This window comes from Periophthalmus magnuspinnatus, chromosome 4, assembly GCF_009829125.3.
Source record: "Periophthalmus magnuspinnatus isolate fPerMag1 chromosome 4, fPerMag1.2.pri, whole genome shotgun sequence".
In the NCBI taxonomy this organism is placed as follows: Eukaryota; Metazoa; Chordata; class Actinopteri; order Gobiiformes; family Gobiidae; genus Periophthalmus; species Periophthalmus magnuspinnatus.
In genome coordinates this window covers 21,882,876-21,904,279 of record NC_047129.1, presented here as the reverse complement: position 1 = coordinate 21,904,279, position 21,404 = coordinate 21,882,876, and the positions used below count along the sequence as shown (strand labels likewise).

The following is a 21,404-nucleotide window of genomic DNA, read 5'->3' as shown; positions in this document are numbered from 1 at the left end:
ACGCATGTGCAGTTTAGCTAAAGGTATGAAGAGGGTTTCTGTACGAGCAATGACAAGCTTCATAGAGCCGTTGTTCACAAACTGGTTTCCTAACAGAATGGGCTGTTCATCTAATAAATGTGGGTGTGAAACGATGACATAAAGACCCAAACCTCAAACAACTAAATAAGTTAAAACTCTTACTTACTCTTAATAAAGGCTGATTTATAAAGGTGCTCTTGGCAACTTATCTGGACGGCCACCTGCTTGGAGATGTTATTGCTTTGCCTGGTATATTCCACAATATGGCATTAAATGTAGGCCTATATATCTCCATGGAGACAGGCAGGTAACGTCACCAGGGGAAGTTACATAGTGCACCTTTAATGCAGTTTTTAAGTCTATGTCATCTTTTTCCATCAAATATTTTCTGTCAAGTAAAACTAAGCATTTTATGTAGATTCACTTAAAATCTCCACATTTGCTTTGGTTTAACATAAAATAAATAGATGTGAACGAGATGACATAATACACGCATCTAAAGAAGTCATGCTAAACTATTCAAATAAACATAAAAATATTAATTTAAGTGATTTTTAATGTTTACAGTGTAATACAAGCTTTTGAATGTCTCTGCCCCTAAATATAATGAACTCCTGTATGATGGTCATGATATGATGGTATAGGGTCGAAAACTTTATGACATTAATAATTTTAAAATAAACTCATTCAAAATAAATACTTTCTAGGATTAGCTTACACAACACAATTAGCTTATAAAGACAGGGAAGCTAATGCTAACTCAGTGCATCCATATAAACAAAATAGAAAAGTTAAGAAAGGCATATAAAAAGGATGTATGAGAGGTCAAAGCTACGTCTCCAACAGGCAGCAGGCTAGTAGTGGTTAGCTAGCATGGAAGACAAGGCATTTCATCTCATTATGTAATGGGCACATATTATGCTACATTTATACATTTAGAATAATACTAAAGTTGTTTTGACATTAAATGCTCAAAAAGTCAATTTAGCAGAACATATTTCCTCTAGTTTAAAGGTTATGGGTGTCACTCATAGCGTATGGTTCCTCTTAAATGCAGTTATAGCAGTTCATTTGGAGCAGAGTTTCATATATGAAATTGTGAGCACGTTTATCATAGCAACCAGGGAGCCATTCAGGAGCGAGGATGTTGAAGCATTCCTCCTGCTTAGCAAACCTCGGGGAAAGAAGGCACCTGATTGGTGTGTTAATATTGTTCATCTCTTGATTTAAGGACAAAATAGTGAAATAAAAACACCAGGATCATGTAGAGCGAAAAAATGACGAGTCAATAAAGTCGAATTGCTCCCATGTTCATTTGCTATTTGGCTGTGGCTAGCAGGTTAGCTACGTCCATTTATATATAAACTCTATAGGTCAAAATAAGTCCATTGTGTACTTTCTGCATCAAACTATAAAGCATTTTATTGCCGAATAATCAGGGAGTGCTTGCTTAGCCTGCTAGTTGTTGTTAGTAGTACGGTGATGGCAAAACCTCGCGCTGGTTGTAAAAAGCGTTTATAAACTCATTGCGATGAATAATTAACAGTGCATTATGTAAGTGAGGAGTGACTTTGGACCACTGCAAAGCGTTTAAAATGTCCTATAGTAAAAATCAGATACAGTGACTTTTAATGCTCCAAAAGTACATTTAGCATAACATATTTCCTTTCATTTAACCTTTTAACTCCTTCACTGCCTGCTGGAGACTCATGTTAGATGCTGAGGGCAGTGGGTGGAGTTAAGTTCATGTATTTCTTAAGTCTCTGTCCGTTTTATGAATACTGAACAGAACTTTTTCAGTGGAACACCCCCTGCTGTTCACATGATGGTGCAGCACTTACACGGCTGCTTCTTTTTCACGGCCTGCTCCTCTGCGTCTCCGGCTCGCACCTCCTCCGAGCTTGCTGCCATCTCTCCATTCTTCTTTTCCTGTGATGTTTCTTTCGCTTTTGGGATATCTTCCACAGTAGGAGTAGTGGCTTTTTTCGCAGACTTTTGCACGGCTTTCTGCTCCACTGGTGATGTCTTGCCTTCAGCATCATCGATCACCACAAGCTCTGCTTTGACTGTTCCTTTGAGCCCCAGAACCCTCTTGGTTTCATTCTCGTCTTCCACATTTTGGTAGCCCATGAAGACCATTGTGACAGGGTGGTCCTCTGTCGCCTCGGAGATACTTGGTTCTTTCTCCGGTTTGGCCTCCAGTCCGGTGATCTCCACACTGGAAACTGTACTCACATCCACGGGTTTAGTTTCTCCTGGCGCTTCCTGGAGCTTTTCTGTAGTAGTAGTAATAGCAGTAGTACTTGCACTTGCAGTAGTACTACCAGGAGTTGTATCAGTAGTACTAGCAGTAGCAGTGAAAGCTGTGACAGTAGTGATGGTTTTGGACTTCACATGGGCCTCGTCAGCTTTGTGGATAAGCTCTTCCACTTCAGAAGAACTCAAAATATGGCCGCCATCCTCCCCGTTCATCTCATGCACCACTGCCACACAAAGAAAAGATACAACTTAGTATACAAACGTTATCATGGTCTGACAACAAAATATTTCAGTTGTCAAAAGTCCTCAAAATGGCGCAGGAAAAAGTCATGTGACGGCAACAAAGTGTCAATACAGATCAAATCCAAGAAAACCGATATTAACTGACAAAGTGATAAAGTTAGAGGCCAAAATCCAATTCAAATGTGATGAAATGAATAATGATGAAATTCTATTACTAATTCAATAGTAATTTGTGACTCCAAAGGTCAGAGTGCAGCAGACCCTATAGTCTATAGTTCAGACAATCTCAACAGCCCTCTCTCTACTCAAGACTCTTCATAAATGTCCAGTAATTTGCAAAAGTCATTTTATATTTATTTGTATCTGCTTGATGTGTAAAGACATTTTGGAATCAATTGCATTATTCTAATCAACACACATAGACTACAGCTGCTCATTCAGGATGGTTGAATGGTTGTAGTAACTTACAAATAGCATGGTTGGTTCAAATCCCAATCATCATGTTTTTTAATTGTTGAGTCCCTGGGCTGGCCAGCTCTCTGCCAGTCTGTCCCTGGGTACTGTAGCAGAGGGCCACATCTCTATAGTAACTTAGAGGCTCTGTATCAGACAAACCCCACTGTACCAAACTGTCCGAACCAAGGTCAGAGCCTTGGTCAGCAGAGCCCTGGACACTGGGGTCAGCAGAGCCATGTTCACTGGGGTCAGCAGTGATCAGCGGTGGTCACCTTTGCGCTCGTCCTCGTACACTTTGACCCCCAGCCCGGGCTCCACAGGCAAGGTGGGGTTTGCGGACAGGACACGTGTCTCCCCGGTCACATTGTCCCGCTCCACCCGGATCTCCACCGAGTACATGGCTAAGAGCAGGAGACACGTTTACTCCAACCAATACGTATGCACAAGCACACCGAGGGACTTTAGCCAATGAAAAGTGCAAAATGAAACCATGGAAAAGGCCAGCGCAGAGAAACTAAAACCACAATCACAGTCAAGAAAAGGGTGCAAATTAAAATGTCAGCTGGAGAGAAATAAACCCATTAAAGAGATGCTGGTGCACGTGTCTAGGTACAGGATTTACAGTGCATGGGGGCCTAGATTTACATTACTTATAAGACAATAATCAATAATAAACAGGACTAATTAGAGGAAGGGTTTTCATGGGCAAAATGAACATATTTTTATGTACAAATCAAAAGTGCAAGTTTTGTACATTTGAACAGCCAAAAAAAAAAAAAAAAACTTAGAGCAGGACCATAAAGTAAAAGGCTGATTCACACTTCCTCAGACACTCAGGGACAGAGACACAAGGACAACATGTTAGAGGAGGACATTTCCCACAATCCCATTTGATTATAAACAGTGAACCCACACAGGAGAGCTTGAGTGCCCCATGGACCTCTGTATGAGTTTAACATAGCAGGACTCAGGCTGTCTGTGTGTGATACTGCCCCCTGCAGCTCACACTCACCCCTCCTCATCTCTGCTGTGGCCTCTCCAGGTTTGCTCATTCTGGGGGTTACATGACCTTTGACCTCTGAAAGGCTCATTGGAAATCAAGGCAAAGGAGGAAAGGAGAAACACAACGAGAGACACAGAGTGAAGAGGACTGATATACTGCTTGGAAATGTTATTGGTTTGTTACACACTGTGGCATTAAACTTATCTAGCGTGTATGTATTCAGTTACAGGTGTTATAACAAAAACAAATACCTTATAAAATGGTTTTCTTATCGCTTATTACAAGTAACTGAGCATGTAAGAGGTCACGACTGGCTGGTCCCCATGAAGCTAGACAAGATTTATGCCATAGTGGACAAAACAAAACAACAAAACAATCCTTCTACAAGCAACCTGCAAGTTTAAAAATACTGCATCCACTGATCATTAGGTTTATACGTAATAGTGCCTAGTGTTTAAGTGGAACTGAACACAAACACAATATTTTTTGCTACTAAACTGTGTACATGGTGTTTGAATAGCATTCTCTATTGTTACGAGTCCTTTGTGGGTGTGTTCTGGCTCCAGTTGCCACTGTCAATTTCAGGCACTTGGTGACATCACACAGGTGTTTATGACTATGAAGGTCATGCCTTTCAATCCTGGTTTGACGTGATTCAGTATTTCCAGTGAGTCTGTAGATAGATAAATGTTTCCGTCCCTTGTTAATGGGGGGAAGCTGGGGAGCCATAAAAAAGTCTGCTTTACATCTCATAATGTCCAGGTCATTAAAATACATAAATGCTACATTGATTCTGTCCAGATTCAACAGTTTGAAAAAGCTGGATTACTTTTATGCTTTCAAATTGGCTGTTTCATTAAGAGCTTGTTATGACCTCACCTCAAGGCTTATGTAAATTCTTTTGATCCAAGATATATCCTGATCAAACTGCCTCAGTTTGTAGTCTGTTGGATCAAACCCAAGGACAAATTTGTTAGTATAAAGGCTGGATTTTGTACATCTACATACTTTGATTAAATATGTCCACCTTTACATCAGAGATAGGGTGTGGTCCCCATGGACTTTTTTACTCAAGGACACATAAACAATATGTGTACCAATTTTCATTGGATTATGAGACTATTTTCTTTTGCTTTCCATTTACTTTTTTTTTTTTTTTTTTTGCAAATTTGAGGTGCGGTTATGCAAATGTAGTTGCAAATAGGGTGTGGTCTTCATTGGATTTTTTGTCCAGTTTCACATTAAGGATGTGTGTGGCAAATTTCTTTAGTCTACAACTGATTTTCTGTCCCATTACAACTGTGCCATTTTGAAGATACAAGTTTAAATCTCACATCTTTTTGCCCAGATCATCAAAATACACAAACACTACATAGGGTTAATCTGAACCCGACAATGTTTGCAAGTTCCAAGGACTTTTATACAGTCAAAATGGCTGCTTTGTTAAGAGCTTGTTATGACCACACCCTGAGACTTAGCAATTTTTTTTTACAGCTTCTGATCACAGATATGTCCTAATGATACTGCCTCAGTTTGGAGTCTGTCAGATAAAAACCTTAGGGCAAGGTCTTGAGTGTCCACATGTTGGACACTCTGTTTGTGCATCCAAAACATCAGAGTTGAAAAAGCTAAACTTTTGGCTTTTGATGCGCAGCACCAACCAATCAGAGACTACGCCCTAGTGATGTAGTGACATCATTATCCGGAAAAGCAGAAAGATATCAGCTACAAACTAGCGGCAGCTTAATTATGCTGGACACACCGGTGAGCCTAGGCTACTCATGGACCCCAACACGGCGTTCCCAAGCCAGCCGCTTCCATTGATGGGTTTTATGTAATAAATAAACTAAAGCCATTCTCTCAACATGGTTTCATCATTTACAAAGAAACAGAAAACAAAAAATCCAAAGGCACTTGCAGACCACAATGGACGCCCTGGACGCGTCTGGAGCATCTGCCCTCAAATGCAAAGGGGTCTAACTTGAGGCATCCAATGCATTTTTGATGCCGCTGTCTGAACGCAGCATCAAGTTTGTACTTATATTGCCCTCTGACACACCCTCTGTGGTCTCTGTCAAGATGCTCTATGTGCCTAGTTTTATGTGCTTATGATAATAATAATTAATAATAATAAATAAAATAACAATAAATGTTTGTGAAAGGCATTTTTCCCCAAACTGATATTTTGTTGAAATGACTGTGTCCAGCATTTTATTTAAAATCTAATTGAGGACATGGATTTTGTGTCTTTTGTAAGTTTGAAGAGTTTTTAATGAAAACTGATTATGCCAAAAGATTATGATGATTGATTTTGTCAGTAAGGTGTTTGATCCAATATGGGCGACTGCCTGTCGGGTGTAGGGCAGGGATCCGGGTCGGGCTCCCATTGTGCAAATCGTCTTCAGTCAAAATTGAAGCTCACAAAACTCTAATTACTGATACTAGTTATTTGTTCATATGTTATTGTTTACTGCTTCATTTTTGCGATTTTTCTCAAAATTGTACAAATACAATAGGGCTCTCGCACAAGTGCTCGGGCCCTAAACATATTGGAGTGGACCTCTGAGAGCCTCACCTGGGTCAGTGGAGACCATGGACTGAGGTTTGACTGGGACAAATTCTACCTCTGAGACAAAGAGGACAGACACATGTGGACAATGTCAGGACAACATGAGGACATCATGAGAACATACAGCACAGGGACACAAACAGGGGGGACATTTACCTTGGATGAGCTCTGTCTTCACCTGCGGACAAGAGACACTGGGTTAGGACTAGGACATTCAAACTAAGTGTGATTGATGATTGGATTTATTAAATGACGGCTTTTATTTACAGGTACAACAGTGGCTCAAGAGGTTAAGTGGTTGCCTTATTACCAGAAGATTTATGCAACAAAGTGTATTAGACTCACTATGGGGGCCGGTGTAATTGTGGGTCCTCCTTCTGACTCCAAAACAGCTAATTCTCGCTCCAACCTGGAAGATAAATGAAAGAGAATTTAAAAGAGTGAGAAGGAGCAGAGGATGCAAAGGAGAGAGTCAGACAGCAGTGGAGACGGTCAGAAAGAGCAGGATGCAGGGAAGAGGGTCAGACGGAGCAGAGGAGAGGGTCAAATAGACAAGGAGATGACAGATGAAGCAGAGAATGCAGACGAGAGGGTCAAATGGAAGAGAGGATACAGAGGAGATCGTGAGATGAAGCAGAGAATGCAGATGAGAGGGTCAGAGGAGAGGATGCAGAGGAGATGGTCAGATGGAGGAAAGGAGAGGTTCAGATGGAGCAGAGGATGCAGGGGAAAGGATCAAATCGAGCAGAGGATGCAGACGCGTTGGCAGTGGAGAGGCTCAATGAAGCAGAGGAGACGGTCAGAAGGAGCAGAGTAGAGGATTAGGTGCAGAAGAAGGTCAGATGGAGCAGAGGTGCAGAGCAGATGGTCAGATGATGCAGAGGAGGTGGTCAGAGGAGCAAAAGATGCAGAATGGCGGATGGGACAGAGGATGCAGAGGCTCAGATGCAGAGGAGGACCTGTTGATGTTGTCCTCCAGGTCTCTGGTCTTCTTCTCGTCTTGCTGGAGCTGTCTCTTTACCTCGTCATGTTCCGGTCCAGAGGAGGGCGCTCCGTCCAACAGCCACCGCTCCCTCAGAGCTTTCGACTAGGGAACAAACACACAAAATGAAACTATAACTATATAAAAATGCATCTAAATTGTCTGAGTTGTTTTTGTTTCATTCACATATGTTTGAGTAACGCTGCATTATTGCATTATTATCTATATCTCTCAAGCTCAAAATGCTCTGGTCCAAGATATAGTGGTAGTTTTCAAGTTAATAGCTACTTTTTACCTTTCATTGAGATTTGCTATTCCAGAGCTGAAATTATCCAAATGGTTCTAGTGAAGGTGTATGGAATTTAAAAACCCAGTGTAGCACTTCCTGTATTACCACGTGACATCACAGGGTGAAACAGAGAGAAGAATTTAGCCTAAATATGCAAGGTTTGTGTTTTAAACCTGTGTGAATGAAACAAAACAAAACTAGGTATGTTTGTAAAGAGGAAACAACATCATAACATAGATCAGAAAATAGCATGATATAGGCCCTATGTGCATATGACAGGTTTTCATGCTTTTAAAATTATGACTGGGTTGGTGACCAGAAGAATCAAGGACATTATGGGAAATCTGGAGCTTCAGCTGCAACATGAAGTGGCAAGTTTAGATTTTTTCTCCTTGGCTTTGGATGAGAGCTGTGATGTCCTTGACACAGCCCACTTACTTGTAATTGTTCGTGGGATAACGCACTTCAAGATTACGGAGGAGCTGGCAGCAATGCACTCACTGAAAGGGACAATGACACGATGACGGTTGTCCAAATCTGATGGGTAAAAATGTGGAACTTTTGAAACATATGCAAGATAAAGTGAATGAAATCAAAGCAAACTGCAAGGCAGGGGCCTTTTTGTCCATGAAATGCACAGCCTGGTGCAGTCTGATGCGATACTGGAAGTGCACTTTAAGTCACACTGCTGTCACATCTGCCTATCCGCTATGGCTCTCTTCTCAGCGCACACCACCAAATGCTTCAAAATATGATAGAAGCACATGGAGCACTTGGACAACAGGCAACTCATACTGCAAAGTTGGTTTGAAGATTTTATTCATAAACTTGCTATTCCTGTGACTTCTGTCTCTGTCTGCTTGCCCTCCTACAGAAGGCGTTTAGGTGACTACTCCCAAGCCTCCAGACCTGACCTTGGTTCTAGCTGACTACCATGATCTGGGTGAAGTTTTTAGCAAGAAGGGCACTTTCTCTTCCATCTCACCAGCCCTATGACTGTGCCACTGAATTTCTTCCAGGGGCCTCCCTTCCTGCTGGTTGCCTATACAATCTAACATGACCTGAGAGACAAGCTATGGAGGTCTACAGTGCTGTGAAAATGATTATCTTATTATTATTTCTACACTTTTGTCATTGAACTCAGCTTTCCACAATAATATGATTGATCACAGTTACCTCATCTTTTAACAAGGGGGGCAATTACTTTTTCACACAGATCATGTAGGTTTTCTCCTAACAAATAAAATCATCTCAGAAAAACTGCATTTTATGTTTACTTGGGTTATCTTTGTTTGTTCATGAAGGGGGCAAATACTTTTTCACAACACTGAATATCAAGGACTTGTTGACAACAAATATTATTCGGCCTTCTTCCTCCCCTCTTGGTGAAAGGTTCTGGTAGTTGCCAAGTACCAACTACCAGAAAACAGCTTCAATACTTTTACGTTTTGCCAATTTCTACTGCTGTAACAATGACTACAGGAAAGTCGCAGCTCCACTAACTAAACTTGCCTTTTCATTCATTCCATTATCCTTGACTCCAAAGGCCACAGTAGCCTTTGAGAACCTTGAGCAAAGTTTTATTTCTTCTCCAATCCTTATTCAATCAGAACTTGCCAGACAATTTGCCTCAGAGGTTGGCGTCACAGCAGACCTTTCTCAGTGTTTCTCAAGTATAGGCCAAATGCTTCATCCCTGTGTGTTTTTCTCTACACGTCTCTCTAGTCAAGCAGAATTATGATGTTGAATAAAGGGCATCTCGCACTGAAGCTGGCCTTAGATGAGTGGCAGCATTGGCTGGAAAGAGTGGAGCAATCTTTAATAGTAATTTCAAGGCAAGCTCACTGGGCATTATTTTTTGGCTGTTTCAATTTCACCTTATTGCTTTCTACCAGGAACTTACACCTCTTAAGACGGAGCCCAAGAAACTTTCTTCTAGGTATATTGGCCCTTTTGAAATCTTGTCCATCATCAGTCCAGTTGTCGTGAAACTTAAAACTGCCCCGGACTCTATGGGTCCGTCCTGTGTCTGGGCTTTTTTCTATTTCTCTGCCAAATTGTCAGTTTATCACAGTGTGAAGACTGAGCTCTCTAAGCTCTGTACAGCTAAACTCAGTGTTTAGTTTTTTGCTTACAGTGTTTTTTTTTCTGCAATCCTCAGGTCTGCGTGCCTGCCAACCTGGTTCAACTCGAGTACATACCAGCTCCAACGCCAGAACCTACCTGCTCAAATACTAGTACCTACCTGTTCCAGCTCCAAACTCACAGCCTCTGCCACCATATTGTCTGTAAAATAAACCTTGTTACTTACCTGCCTTTTGTCTGCTTTTGGGTCTACCTACTAAATCATAGCAAATACTTTCTCATAATAATGAATAAAGTCTGTAAATACATTTAATCCATGTTTACCAGTTCTGCGTTGCTGTAGAAATGAGTGGTTTGTTGCTTGTTTCCAGTCAGACTACACTGTCCCTGCTGCAATTCCCAGTGTCCCCTGTAGAGGGGACACACTTCACATGAGCCTGTGTATTTGAGACGGTGTGGGCATGTGCCATGTTTCTGTGAGCAGGAGGCATGTGTGTGAGTGAGGAGCATGTTGGCACGGACAGCTGTGGTTGAGGGGGGTAAAAATACTGTGTTATGTGCACACAGAGCAGGGAGGGGCTGCAGGAGTGAGTGCAGGGTCAGAGGTCAGTTATAAGGAAACAAAGGATCTGATTTAGAAACCTTAACTGAATCTACCATCAGGATATCCACTCAGGCCACAGGCTGCATTTATAAATGGACATAGCTAATCCGCTGGCCACTGCATTACAAATAAAACTCGTCAGCGCTCTCTCCATTAATGCTACTGTCAGGCTCGTTATTTTGCTCTTAAAATATTCATATTAACTCACTCTACATGATCCTGGTGTTTTTATTTCACTGTTTGGGCCCTAAATCTAGATATGAATATTAATAACAGACCAATCAGGCACATTAGCAGTGGGTGCCACCTGCTCCAAATTTGCCTCTATGACTGCTATGCATCATTTGGATGGAGCCGAACGCTGTGGGTGACGTCACACTCCCTTAGTGCACTTCTTTACACAGTCTATGGCTCAAAAATAGAACAATCAATGCATTAAGACAATAAAGGTCACATTCATGTTTTAGAACAAATGATGAAACCAATGTGTGAAGCTTTAACTAAAAAAACAATTATCATATGAAATTGCCTCTTAAAAAATATAAAAACTAAATGTTATTGGGCACTCTTTTATAGTTAATATGTCTCTAAAGGTGCTACTAACAGTGTGTTGATATTGTTAACAACCCAAGTAACCAACACACAGAAAAATCCTTATGTCCATGGTAAAGCTCAGGAGAGTTCTAGCACATGATTTGTAATTTTAAATAAATACATTAATAAACACAAACAAATCTGGTGTTGTGCAGTGTTGTGATGTAACTAGGGAAGTGTGTGTGTGGATGATATATTTTTACAATGCAGCTGCTGTCTGAGTGTGAGGTCTCCGCACTGGGATAGGGGCTCTCAAGGGGCAGTCGGGCGCCTTTGCTTCCTCTGTTCTTGCCATACTAACATTTTCAACACAAATAGGCTCAGTACTCTGAAGTGAGTAGTACTTATATACTACCAGCATACTTTCTTTTATATTACCATGTGGTCTAGTCTAGACCGTTCTACTGTAAGTATATGGTAATTCTTTGCTCATCATTACTTGCTAAAATTAGTATCTTGTTTTAATATGAGTATTGATTGTATCCCCCCTCTTCTCTTTCTCTTTCTCTGCTCAGACAGTTTTATTATATGTCTCTCTCTCTCTTTTCCAACCTCCTCCCTCTTCACATTGGCAGTATCCCTGATGCATTTGTGCTGATGTCATATCCCCAGAGCCCAACTGAATCCTGGGTAGTGGCTCAGAGCTTTTAGAGACTGTACATCCATCTGGATAGAAAAAATACTTTGAAGAGAATACAACAGGTGTTTAAATTCAAGAGTATTCAGGGTGGTTACAAGATTAAGTTGTAAAGGTAATTTTGTCAACAGTAGTAATTTAAATTATACATATTATACATTTTCCCATCTGTTATAATGTTGATTCCTCATGAAAAATATACCCAGAATTTTGTTCTGGTTCATTCACTCATGTTTAATACACACATCCTGCATGTTTAGGCTGAGTTCTTCTCTCAAATAGAAAACACTCTGTTCCCCTTTGTGATGTCATATGGTAATACAGGAAGTGCTTTTCACTAAAATCGTTTAGATGATTTCAGCCATGAGACTGCCAATCTTTACTAAACTAAAGTTAAAAGGCAGCTGTTAACTCTAAAACTACCGCTTCATGACATCACGAGGTGAAACAGAGCATCATGAGCTTTGGAGATGTAGACAGACTAGTAATAAAGTGTTAGTCAATCAAAACATCAAAAAGGAACTCTAGGTATGTTTTTGAAGAGGTAACAACATTATAACATGGCTTAAAGCTCAGAAGAGCCAATTGTGTTTGTATAATACAGGACCTTTAACTCCACTCTAATTGTCTGACTGAGCTGGTCCAATGAATAGAACATTCTTCTTAACTAGAACAATAATAGTCAGGTGGGCTACTGGGACTCACCATCTATTGAAAACATTGTTTTTAACGTTAGTGAAACTGTTGGAAAAACAACTTTACTAAACTGCATCTGATTAAGCAAACAGAGGGAGTATGGTGGAAGGGGATAGAGCTCTTAATAATAATAATAATAATAATAATAATAATACATTTTATTTATAGGGCGCCTTTCTGGGCACTCAAGGTCACCTTACAATACAATATATACATATACAGGCAGTTAAAATCAACATTTAAGAACATACAGTTAAAAGCATTCAGATAAAAAACATTGAAGAAGGACAAGGCAGGTGTGGATTATAAAGAATATGTCAGTCTGAACAAGTGGGTTTTGAGTTTGGATTTGAAGTCTGAGAGTGTGTCAGTATTGCGGAGGTCAGGGGGGAGAGAGTTCCAGAGCTGGGGAGCAGAGCGGCTGAAGGCCCTGCTCCCCACGGTGACAAGCCGGGCTGAGGGAACAGAGAGATGGAGAGAGGAAGAGGAGCGGACAGAGCGAGCGGGTGTGGCAATATGGAGGAGGTCTGAGAGGTATGGAGGTGCAAGGTTATGGATGGCTTTGAATGTGTGGAGCAGGATTTTATATTGGATGCGGTGTGAGATGGGGAGACAGTGAAGTTGCTGTAGGATGGGTGTGATGTGGTTGATGGAAGGGGTGCGTGTGATGATGCGAGCTGCTGAATTCTGAACCAGCTGGTTTATGGAGTGTTTTTTGTGGGAGACCAAAGAGAAGAGAATTGCAGTAATCCAGGCGAGAAGTGACGAGGCTGTGTACAAGTACGGCTGTGGACTGTGGTGTGAGGGAGGGCCGGAGACGATTAATGTTGCGTAGGTGGAAATAGGCGGAGCGGGTGATGTTATTAATGTGAGAAGAGAAGGAGAGAGTGCTATCGAGGATGACACCCAAACTCTTAACCTGAGGGGAAGGAGAGATGGAGGAGCCGTCAATGGGTATAGAGAAATTGTTGATCTTGTTTAGGGTGGATTTGGTGCCGACAAGGAGAAGTTCACTTTTATTGCTATTGAGTTTGAGAAAATTGGAGGTGAACCAGGATTTGACTTCATTGATACAGATAAGAAGGGTTGATGGTGGGAGTGATGAGTTTGGTTTGCCAGAGAGGTAGAGCTGGGTGTCATCCACATAGCAGTGGAAGTGGATGTGGTGTTTCTGGAAAATGTGACCAAGGGGGAGGAGATAGATGATGAATAGGAGGGGACCGAGGACAGAACCCTGGGGAACACCTGTGGAGATAGAGACTGGATGAGAAGTGAAAGATTTGAGATAAATAAACTGAGTGCGGTCAGAAAGATATGAGTGCCAGTGCCTGTGCCAGTGATGCCAATAGAAGAGAGTCTGTTCAGAAGGATGGAATGAGAAATGGTGTCAAAGGCCGAGCTTAGGTCAAGCAGAAGGAGGATGGATACTAAACCAGAGTCAGCACCTATTGTGCTAGTGTCTGCTTTATAGATTTATGACACCTGGGGATCATTATGTTATACATTTTAAATCGCAATATTGATCTAAAACAACTTAGTAAAAGAAAAAAGTCTGCTAACTTCAGCGCTAGAAAACTGCAGTGCCCAATGATGACACCAGTCATCACAACAAAGAGCCATGCAGCTGTTCACACCTCTGATGGATTTCTGCGGATCAAGCAGTAGTAGATTTTTTTTCATTTGTAGAAAGCAGTGGGCATGTGCTGATGGTGGTGAAAATACAGGTTGATTGCAATATGGTGTCTTGAAAATAAGTAATTAAAGATTGGCAGAGGGCGGAAATTATATCCAGCATCTGAATTGACCAGTCACATCCGTATAAATCAGTACCACTTCAGCTTCAGCTGTAGTTCAGATTGTAATGGAAGAATACAGTGTGACAGACTGTAAGCGTACCTTGAGGTGCTGCAGAGCTCTCCTATCATCCTCCAGCTGGCGTCTCTTATTCTCCACCTCCATCTGCCACTTCCTCTTCTCCTGAGGCATCATGGGAAACAGGAAGTCAGTGTGGGGGGGAAACAAAGCTAAATCTCCTCACGCACACTTTTATCATTTAAGAATCACTAAAATGCTTGTCTTTTTTAAATTAAAGGCGTTATACCTGTTTTTTACTGTCTTTACTGGTCCAAAATTATTCCTCACTTACCTGATGCATTCAGAGCATCCTAATTATTATTATTATAAGTTTATAGATGCTTTTAACAACTTTCAGAGACCAGAGCAGAGTTACGGTAAATAACGATAACAAACATGCGAACACTTTCTGATTGTTGAACAATAAAATAGTTTATAATTTTGACCTCAAGAACAAGGGCAAGACACATTTTGCTAAAACACATGGAAAAAAATGTGTACAGGACTTTTGCTTTTTGCTCAAGGACATAATATCCTTATGTGTGGCGTTTGGAAGAGAATCAAAGGACTAACCATCCAGATGGTGTGAGAAGGTTTTTGGACTCACCGCAATGATGTTGATGCGGTCTGTCTCGATCACTCTGTAAAACACAACCAGACATTTGTTTGTTCAGAGCCCTGCTGCTGACACTGGACTGCTTTTTTTTTTTGCTTGGAATATTCCAACATATGGCATTAACGGTATTGATCTATCTTGCATTTACTACAGCATATAACTTTCTGGAGGTGCCACATCATTGAATAAAAATTTAAAACCATATTTTGAAGCATTCTCCATGGAGATAGATCAGTTTTATGGCATACCGTGGAATATCATAGCCAAAAGAACATTTCCATGGAAAAAAGCAGGAAGATGCCCTCTTCCAGGCCAAATAAGAGCCAGGTTTGTGGAGAGCCCACTAAGGACACTTGTCTATGCTTCTTAGTCCAATAAAAAAACAAAAAACAAAAAAAAAACAACATGCTTTTAATTTAGTCAAAAAATTGACAAAATTACATACTGGGGCTTTATATTATGAGTGTTTAATTATTGCTCAATAATATCTTGAAAGACCTGCATTCTTACTGGTACTGGTTGCCTCTCCACAGAGCTGACCTGTAAGTTGGCCTTGTTACATCATCTGCTTTTCTCAGTATGGCATTAAATGCATCCATGGAGATGAATATGTTTAATGCCATGCTATGGAACATTTCAAAGTAAAGCAAAGTAATAACATCTGTATGGAGGAGACAAGTCAGCAGTGGTCCACCTGAAAAGTTACGCAGTGCACCTTTACATTTCATGTTTACACAGAGCATCAACCCAGGATTCTGTCAGGATTTGCCACAGTCACAAGGTGATTTGGATTTTTACACCAGATGCCCTTCCCGTCACACTAACCACCTTAATGTCACAGTGAGAGAAGTGTCTTGCTCAGAGACACAAAAGCAGCAAACCAATAGTAACCAAACCAATACAATGGCACAGGACCAGAAGAGCTGAATGACTTTTGCAAAAAATCTGACAAGGACTGTGATTGCGATTTATGTTTTAATAACAGGATTCAGTTCAAAGTTCACATTTTAAACACGCCCAGAAGAAGTGAGAAAAAGACTGAAATATGAACTAAGAAACTAATACAAGAATCACATTTCAGAACATGTTTGTACAGATCTAAACTACAGGGTTAGCAGTTTTTATGCTGCATATGTATTGTCTCTGCTGGTAAAATCAGTTCTTATTCTGCTCTTACATCCTGATACCGCACTGCACTTTCTTCGTTCAAGTCCACTGCTGAGCTGTTTCAAGTCATCAGAAACATGGATTGTGTTTAGCCACCTGCTCTCTGCGGGCGCTACAGCCACTGGCTACGCAGCTGTTATGCACAACAAAACCACTACACAAATCACCTGGCGATACAAGCCATAAATAACACTTGCCAAAACTCTTACTACTCTTGCATCTCATCTGTTGTTATTGATCCATGGATCTTCTTTGGCTTATCTGAAGTGGACTGCTTGCCAATGGCCCCAGTCGTGGAATCAAGAGCTTCACTCCATAGAACAGCTCAGTGAGAACAGCGGACAAGTCCAAAATCATTACCCTCCTGGTCTTTGGTTGTTAAAGGAAGGTCAAAATGCTCCTTTCCACTTTATGGTTCATTTGGAATTAGCCATGATGTTTCCGCTCTCAACCTTTTTCTTACCTGGTGGTGTCGGTGTTGATAAGTCACTTCACTTTGTTGAACAATTTGACGTCATGCTCCTTTCTTTTGAACTAACTGAACATGTTAATGCGGCAACACACAACCGTGGTTACACACTTGACTTAGTTATATCAAAAGGCTTTGATGTAACCCTAATCCATACCCTAGATGTCGGACTGTCAGACCACTTTTACATTTTCTTTGACATATCTGTTGCTCCAAAAGGACATCAACCTCCAAACAAATTAAAACAGAGACATCTGCACTGAAACCTTTATAACTGAATACACAGCGACCATTTAATTTATTCTTTTAACTCCTTAGTGAATAATATTGCCCCTGTTAGAAATAAACAACCTGTCAAAACAAAACCACCATGGAAAAAGGTGGAAGAAATCAGAATATTGAAAAGACTCTATTGTAGATCTGAGCGTAAGTGACGGAAAACAAAATTACAATCCGATCATCGGGTCTATAAACTCCAACTTTTTGAACACAACAGAGAAATACAACTATCCTAACAACAATACTTTTCCCAGTTTGCCATATTCTTTGCCTCCAACGTAGCCACTATTTGTAACTCCAGTAAGTCCAGTCCAGTCCTCCCATCTGAACTTCTCCAACTTCTCCACGATTCAGTGTCACCAATTACAGGAAGTGATGAAACAGCTCAGGTCAGCAATATCAGCATTAGATCTGATGCCCACTAAGGTTTTTGAAAGTGTTTTTAGCTGCCTGACTGATGACGCTCTAAACACTGTCAACACCTTTCTAAAAACTGGAACACTCCCCACCTGTTTCAGACATGCTATTATTATTCCTCTCCTGAAGAAAAGCAATCTTGACCAATCTATTTTAAGCAACTACAGACCAGTCTCTAGATATGGTAATCTAATTTGCAGGAGTTCCCCAAGGTTCCATTCTAGCCCCCCTTTTATTTAATCTTTACATTCTTCCCTTTGGTTTCCTAATCAAACTTCTCTTCTCTTCTCTCTTCTCAGTCATACACTGAAGACACACAGCTGTATATATCAGTCTCTTCCAATGATTTTAACGCTATAAATGAGCTCATAAAATGCATCAACAGTATAAGCTAATGGATGAACAAGCACTTTCTGTTAATTGGCCCTAAACTAATCTAATCTCAGAGAAAGTATTCAATCACACTTAACCATTCTGGCCGTCAAACCTTGTGAACTTGTCCATGATTTTGGTGTTTTGTTGGACTCAGACCTTGTTTTATCAACTCAAAAACATTGCAAAGATCAGATCCATCCTATTCAACTCAAATGCAGAAAATGTGGTTCATGCATTTATTTTCAGTCAAATTGATAACTGTAACTATCTATTTTGTTGCTCTACCTAAACATTCAATCCAAAAATCCAAAACTTCAAAAACTTCACTGACTTTCTCTGAAACAAAGAATAGATTTCAAAACTCTCCTTACTGTTTTCAAAACTCTTAACTGTCTTGCTCCCCACTACATTTCCAACAAGCTCACAGAATACAGCCCCGTGAGAGAATTAAGATCTTCCAACCTCAGACTGCTTGATCTACCAAGAATCCACATCTAAAGCTGGATATGGCGTCTTCTGTCACTATGGACCAACTCTGTGGACTCTTGGTTTATAATAGAATTTGTTGTTGTTATTGTTGTAAACCAGAACTGAACCAGGATTTAAGATGAAATATGTCAAGTATAAGCTACATCAGAACTAACCCAGGACTAAACCATGATTCAGGACTAAATCAGTTAATTCAATTCAATTATTTTCCACAATGGTCAACATTATATAAGGTACATGCACACTTACACACTCAAGCTTCACACATACTGCATACACAAGTATATATTGCACAGAAACATTTCTATTTACATATGTATGCCAGTATATAAGTGACACAAAAAACATAGGCCCTGTGCAAGCTTATGGAATAGGGCCCATGAGAACCAATCAAGGACTAAACCAGGACTAAATCAGAACTAAACCAGGACTAAACCAGCATTCACAACCAAGAAAGGACCAAACTTGGACCAAACCAGAATGAAACCGGGACTAAACCAGGACTAAACCAGGACCAAACCAGGTCTAAACCAGGACTAAACCAAGACTAAACCGATCCGTGCATGGCCTAGATCTCTCTCTGCAGTCTGAACAGAGTGGGCTGAGCCGTGCCAAGCTGTGCTGATGTCCAGGCTCCAGTGTTTTGTCTCAGCTGAGCTCCATCAAAGCCCCAGCCGTCACTATGGAAACCAGGCCCTGCCAAAAAGCATTTCCAGGAAAAAAAAAAATCATCACAAAACCAGCCAGATAAAGCGCACAGAGGGGTAAAAGAGAGGAGAGGAGGAGCGTAATCCATGCACTGTATTGCAGAGTGAGGAACAACCAGTAGAAGGCACCAGGATTGCATCTGCTAGAGTACAAACATGTGGGATTACTGAAATATGTTTGAAAGAAACTAAACACAAAGAGGCATGTTTAGATACACATACACTGTAACATGATTAGAAAAGAGTACATTTTCCAGAATTTACTAGAGCTACAACAAGTTCATTGATTAAGTGTAAACTAATCGGTTACTGAAATAACTGTCAACTAATTTAATAATTGTATAATTATTAAATGGTCAATACATAGGCTCCAAAACATGCCATGAGAGGAGACAGAGCAGTGGTTACATGGAAATGTGTAAATTTAAAGAGAGGGTGGGGTATTATCTGCTAACACATAACATATTTTGATCACCATGTTACCTTTTTTTTTTTTTTTTACTAAGATATTTTATAAGTCATTTTTGTAAGTCTTCCCTTCCCTTTGCTATCCGTACAAGTCACTCCTCCTTCCGAGCGCTATCACAACACAGTGTACATCCGGCTAATGAAACTACTGCACATCACATCAGCTTTGTGAAGTTGCTGTGTACAGTTTTGTATCATATTTTTATGTATCTATGGAGAACTGTCTTGTGGGAGCATGGGTGACAGAGACTTGTGGGCTCAGCATTGCACAGAATCTTACAGCTACCCGTAAGGAGGGGTTTGATAAGGGTCCGGGAGAGATAGATTACATGCATGGATGACATCTGAACCCTCTTCAGACAAAACACTCTTTTGTCTGCAAACAGCTAGCAGCACGTCTTTAAACGCTCTCACTTTTCTGTGGGTACATTTTTGTTATTTTGTAATTAAGCAAAATAAATGTTAGTTGCAGATTTCACACACAGATTTCAGATCATAATTTGTCAAGATATAGTTAACCTAAACATCTAAGTCTACTCAAGTTGTAGGACTATGGTCAACTACTATGTGCAGTGATGTCACCCCGACTAATGTGACCTGTGTGTTCAGACTGCACTCACATAGAAGGCCTGCAGTCGACTAAAATTCTTGGTCAACTAAAGACATGTCCCACCAATCAATTATTCAACTAAAAAAGGGGCATGGCAAAAGCTCTCAGATCTATTATCTTTATGTACCTGACCCAAACTGCACTCACAAGACTACAATTGCACAGGAGCTCATGCAAAAACAACTATTTATGGAGAAAAAAGTACTAGGAAACAATGCATTTATATAAAGACAGATTAAACTTGTCAATCATGAGTTTAAAGAAGACATATTGTTTGAACATTGCATTTAAATTGCAATATTCATCAAAAACAAGTTAATAAAAAAACAAGTCAGCTGACTTCTGCATTAGAAAATTGCAGTATGCAGTAGTCCTGGTTTAGTCCTAGTCTAGTCCTGATTCAGTCTTGGTTCAGTCCTGGTTTAGTACTGGGTCAGTCCTGGTGTAGCCAATGTTGCTGTAAACATCATCACAACAAAGAGCCGTGCACCTCCAATATACAGATCACGCTAGCGAGCCACAGATTTATTTTCATTTGTACCAAAATGACTATATGATGCTGCAGAATCCAACGTTTATCACTGATTAAGAAAACAAAAGTGGTGAATGAAGTAAGTACAAAGCAGTGGGCAGTAAAAATGGAGGTTGATCAGCAATAAGCAAATAAACCATTAAAGATTGTTCAAACTTGCACAAACAACTTTCACATAGTTAAAACCTTGATTTTTCATAATACCTCTGCTTTAATCATACTACATATAAATTCCAGCTAAATCACTGACTTTTCCTTTCTGCCTCTAATATAAATCCTTATAATCTAAAGAAAATCATTAGTTGACTAATACAAATTTTGATCAACTAAGATACAATCGACTAAATCACATAGTGCCACAGATGGGAGTGGTCTGGGTCAGATTGGGTCTGTTTACAGTGACGGACAAATCAGATGCTTAAACTCACAAGACGACTCATGGGACCCCGTGTCACAGCTACACAGAAGTACTAGCAAACAATAAACATATATTTGCTATGTCAAAAGAGGCAGATTCTACCCACCACTCACCGCTGCAAAACATACACATTTATGTCAAGTTAAACCCCATTAGGGCTCGTGCTGGACAGTCACTCAGCTACTGTCCCACATTCACACTGTACAGAGGAAACTGAACAAATGTATTACATGTTTAGGTGGGTCAGTGTAAGAGCAGCTCAACAAACGTGAGAGAGAAAAAAGGATAAAAATGGAAAAGTATGAAACAGTATTTTAGCATCAGTTTACATGAGGTACATAAGGTGGAAGACTCCAATAACCTGCTCCAATAAATACAATGAAAAATGAGTTTACAAGTTTTGCCTATTGCCAACATCATTCATTTTGCAGTGGGTTTTGAAGTACATCATTTACATTATGGTCTAAATAAGAAAAAGAGCTGATAAACAGAAAATAAAGCTGCAGTGTCATCTTCCATGTAAGGGGTAAGGGGGGTGGCATAACTAGAAACTGTTGTCTTATTA

General features: G+C 40.4%; 1 protein-coding gene across 1 annotated transcript in view; it reads right to left on the bottom strand.

Moving 5' to 3' along the window:
* Positions 1-1,203: 1,203 nt before the first annotated feature.
* Positions 1,204-21,404, bottom strand: part of LOC117369874 (paralemmin-1-like) — a 24,128-nt gene continuing 3,927 nt past the window's right edge. Inside the window, exons 2-10 of the mRNA XM_055221264.1 lie at positions 14,900-14,933; positions 14,335-14,415; positions 7,511-7,638; positions 6,897-6,960; positions 6,708-6,729; positions 6,558-6,608; positions 3,992-4,057; positions 3,252-3,380; positions 1,204-2,504 (exon numbers count right to left, since the gene is read on the bottom strand). Coding sequence (XP_055077239.1) covers positions 1,840-2,504; positions 3,252-3,380; positions 3,992-4,057; positions 6,558-6,608; positions 6,708-6,729; positions 6,897-6,960; positions 7,511-7,638; positions 14,335-14,415; positions 14,900-14,933 — 1,240 coding nt within the window. The 3' untranslated portion in view covers positions 1,204-1,839. The remainder of the gene's footprint in view (positions 2,505-3,251; positions 3,381-3,991; positions 4,058-6,557; positions 6,609-6,707; positions 6,730-6,896; positions 6,961-7,510; positions 7,639-14,334; positions 14,416-14,899; positions 14,934-21,404) is intronic.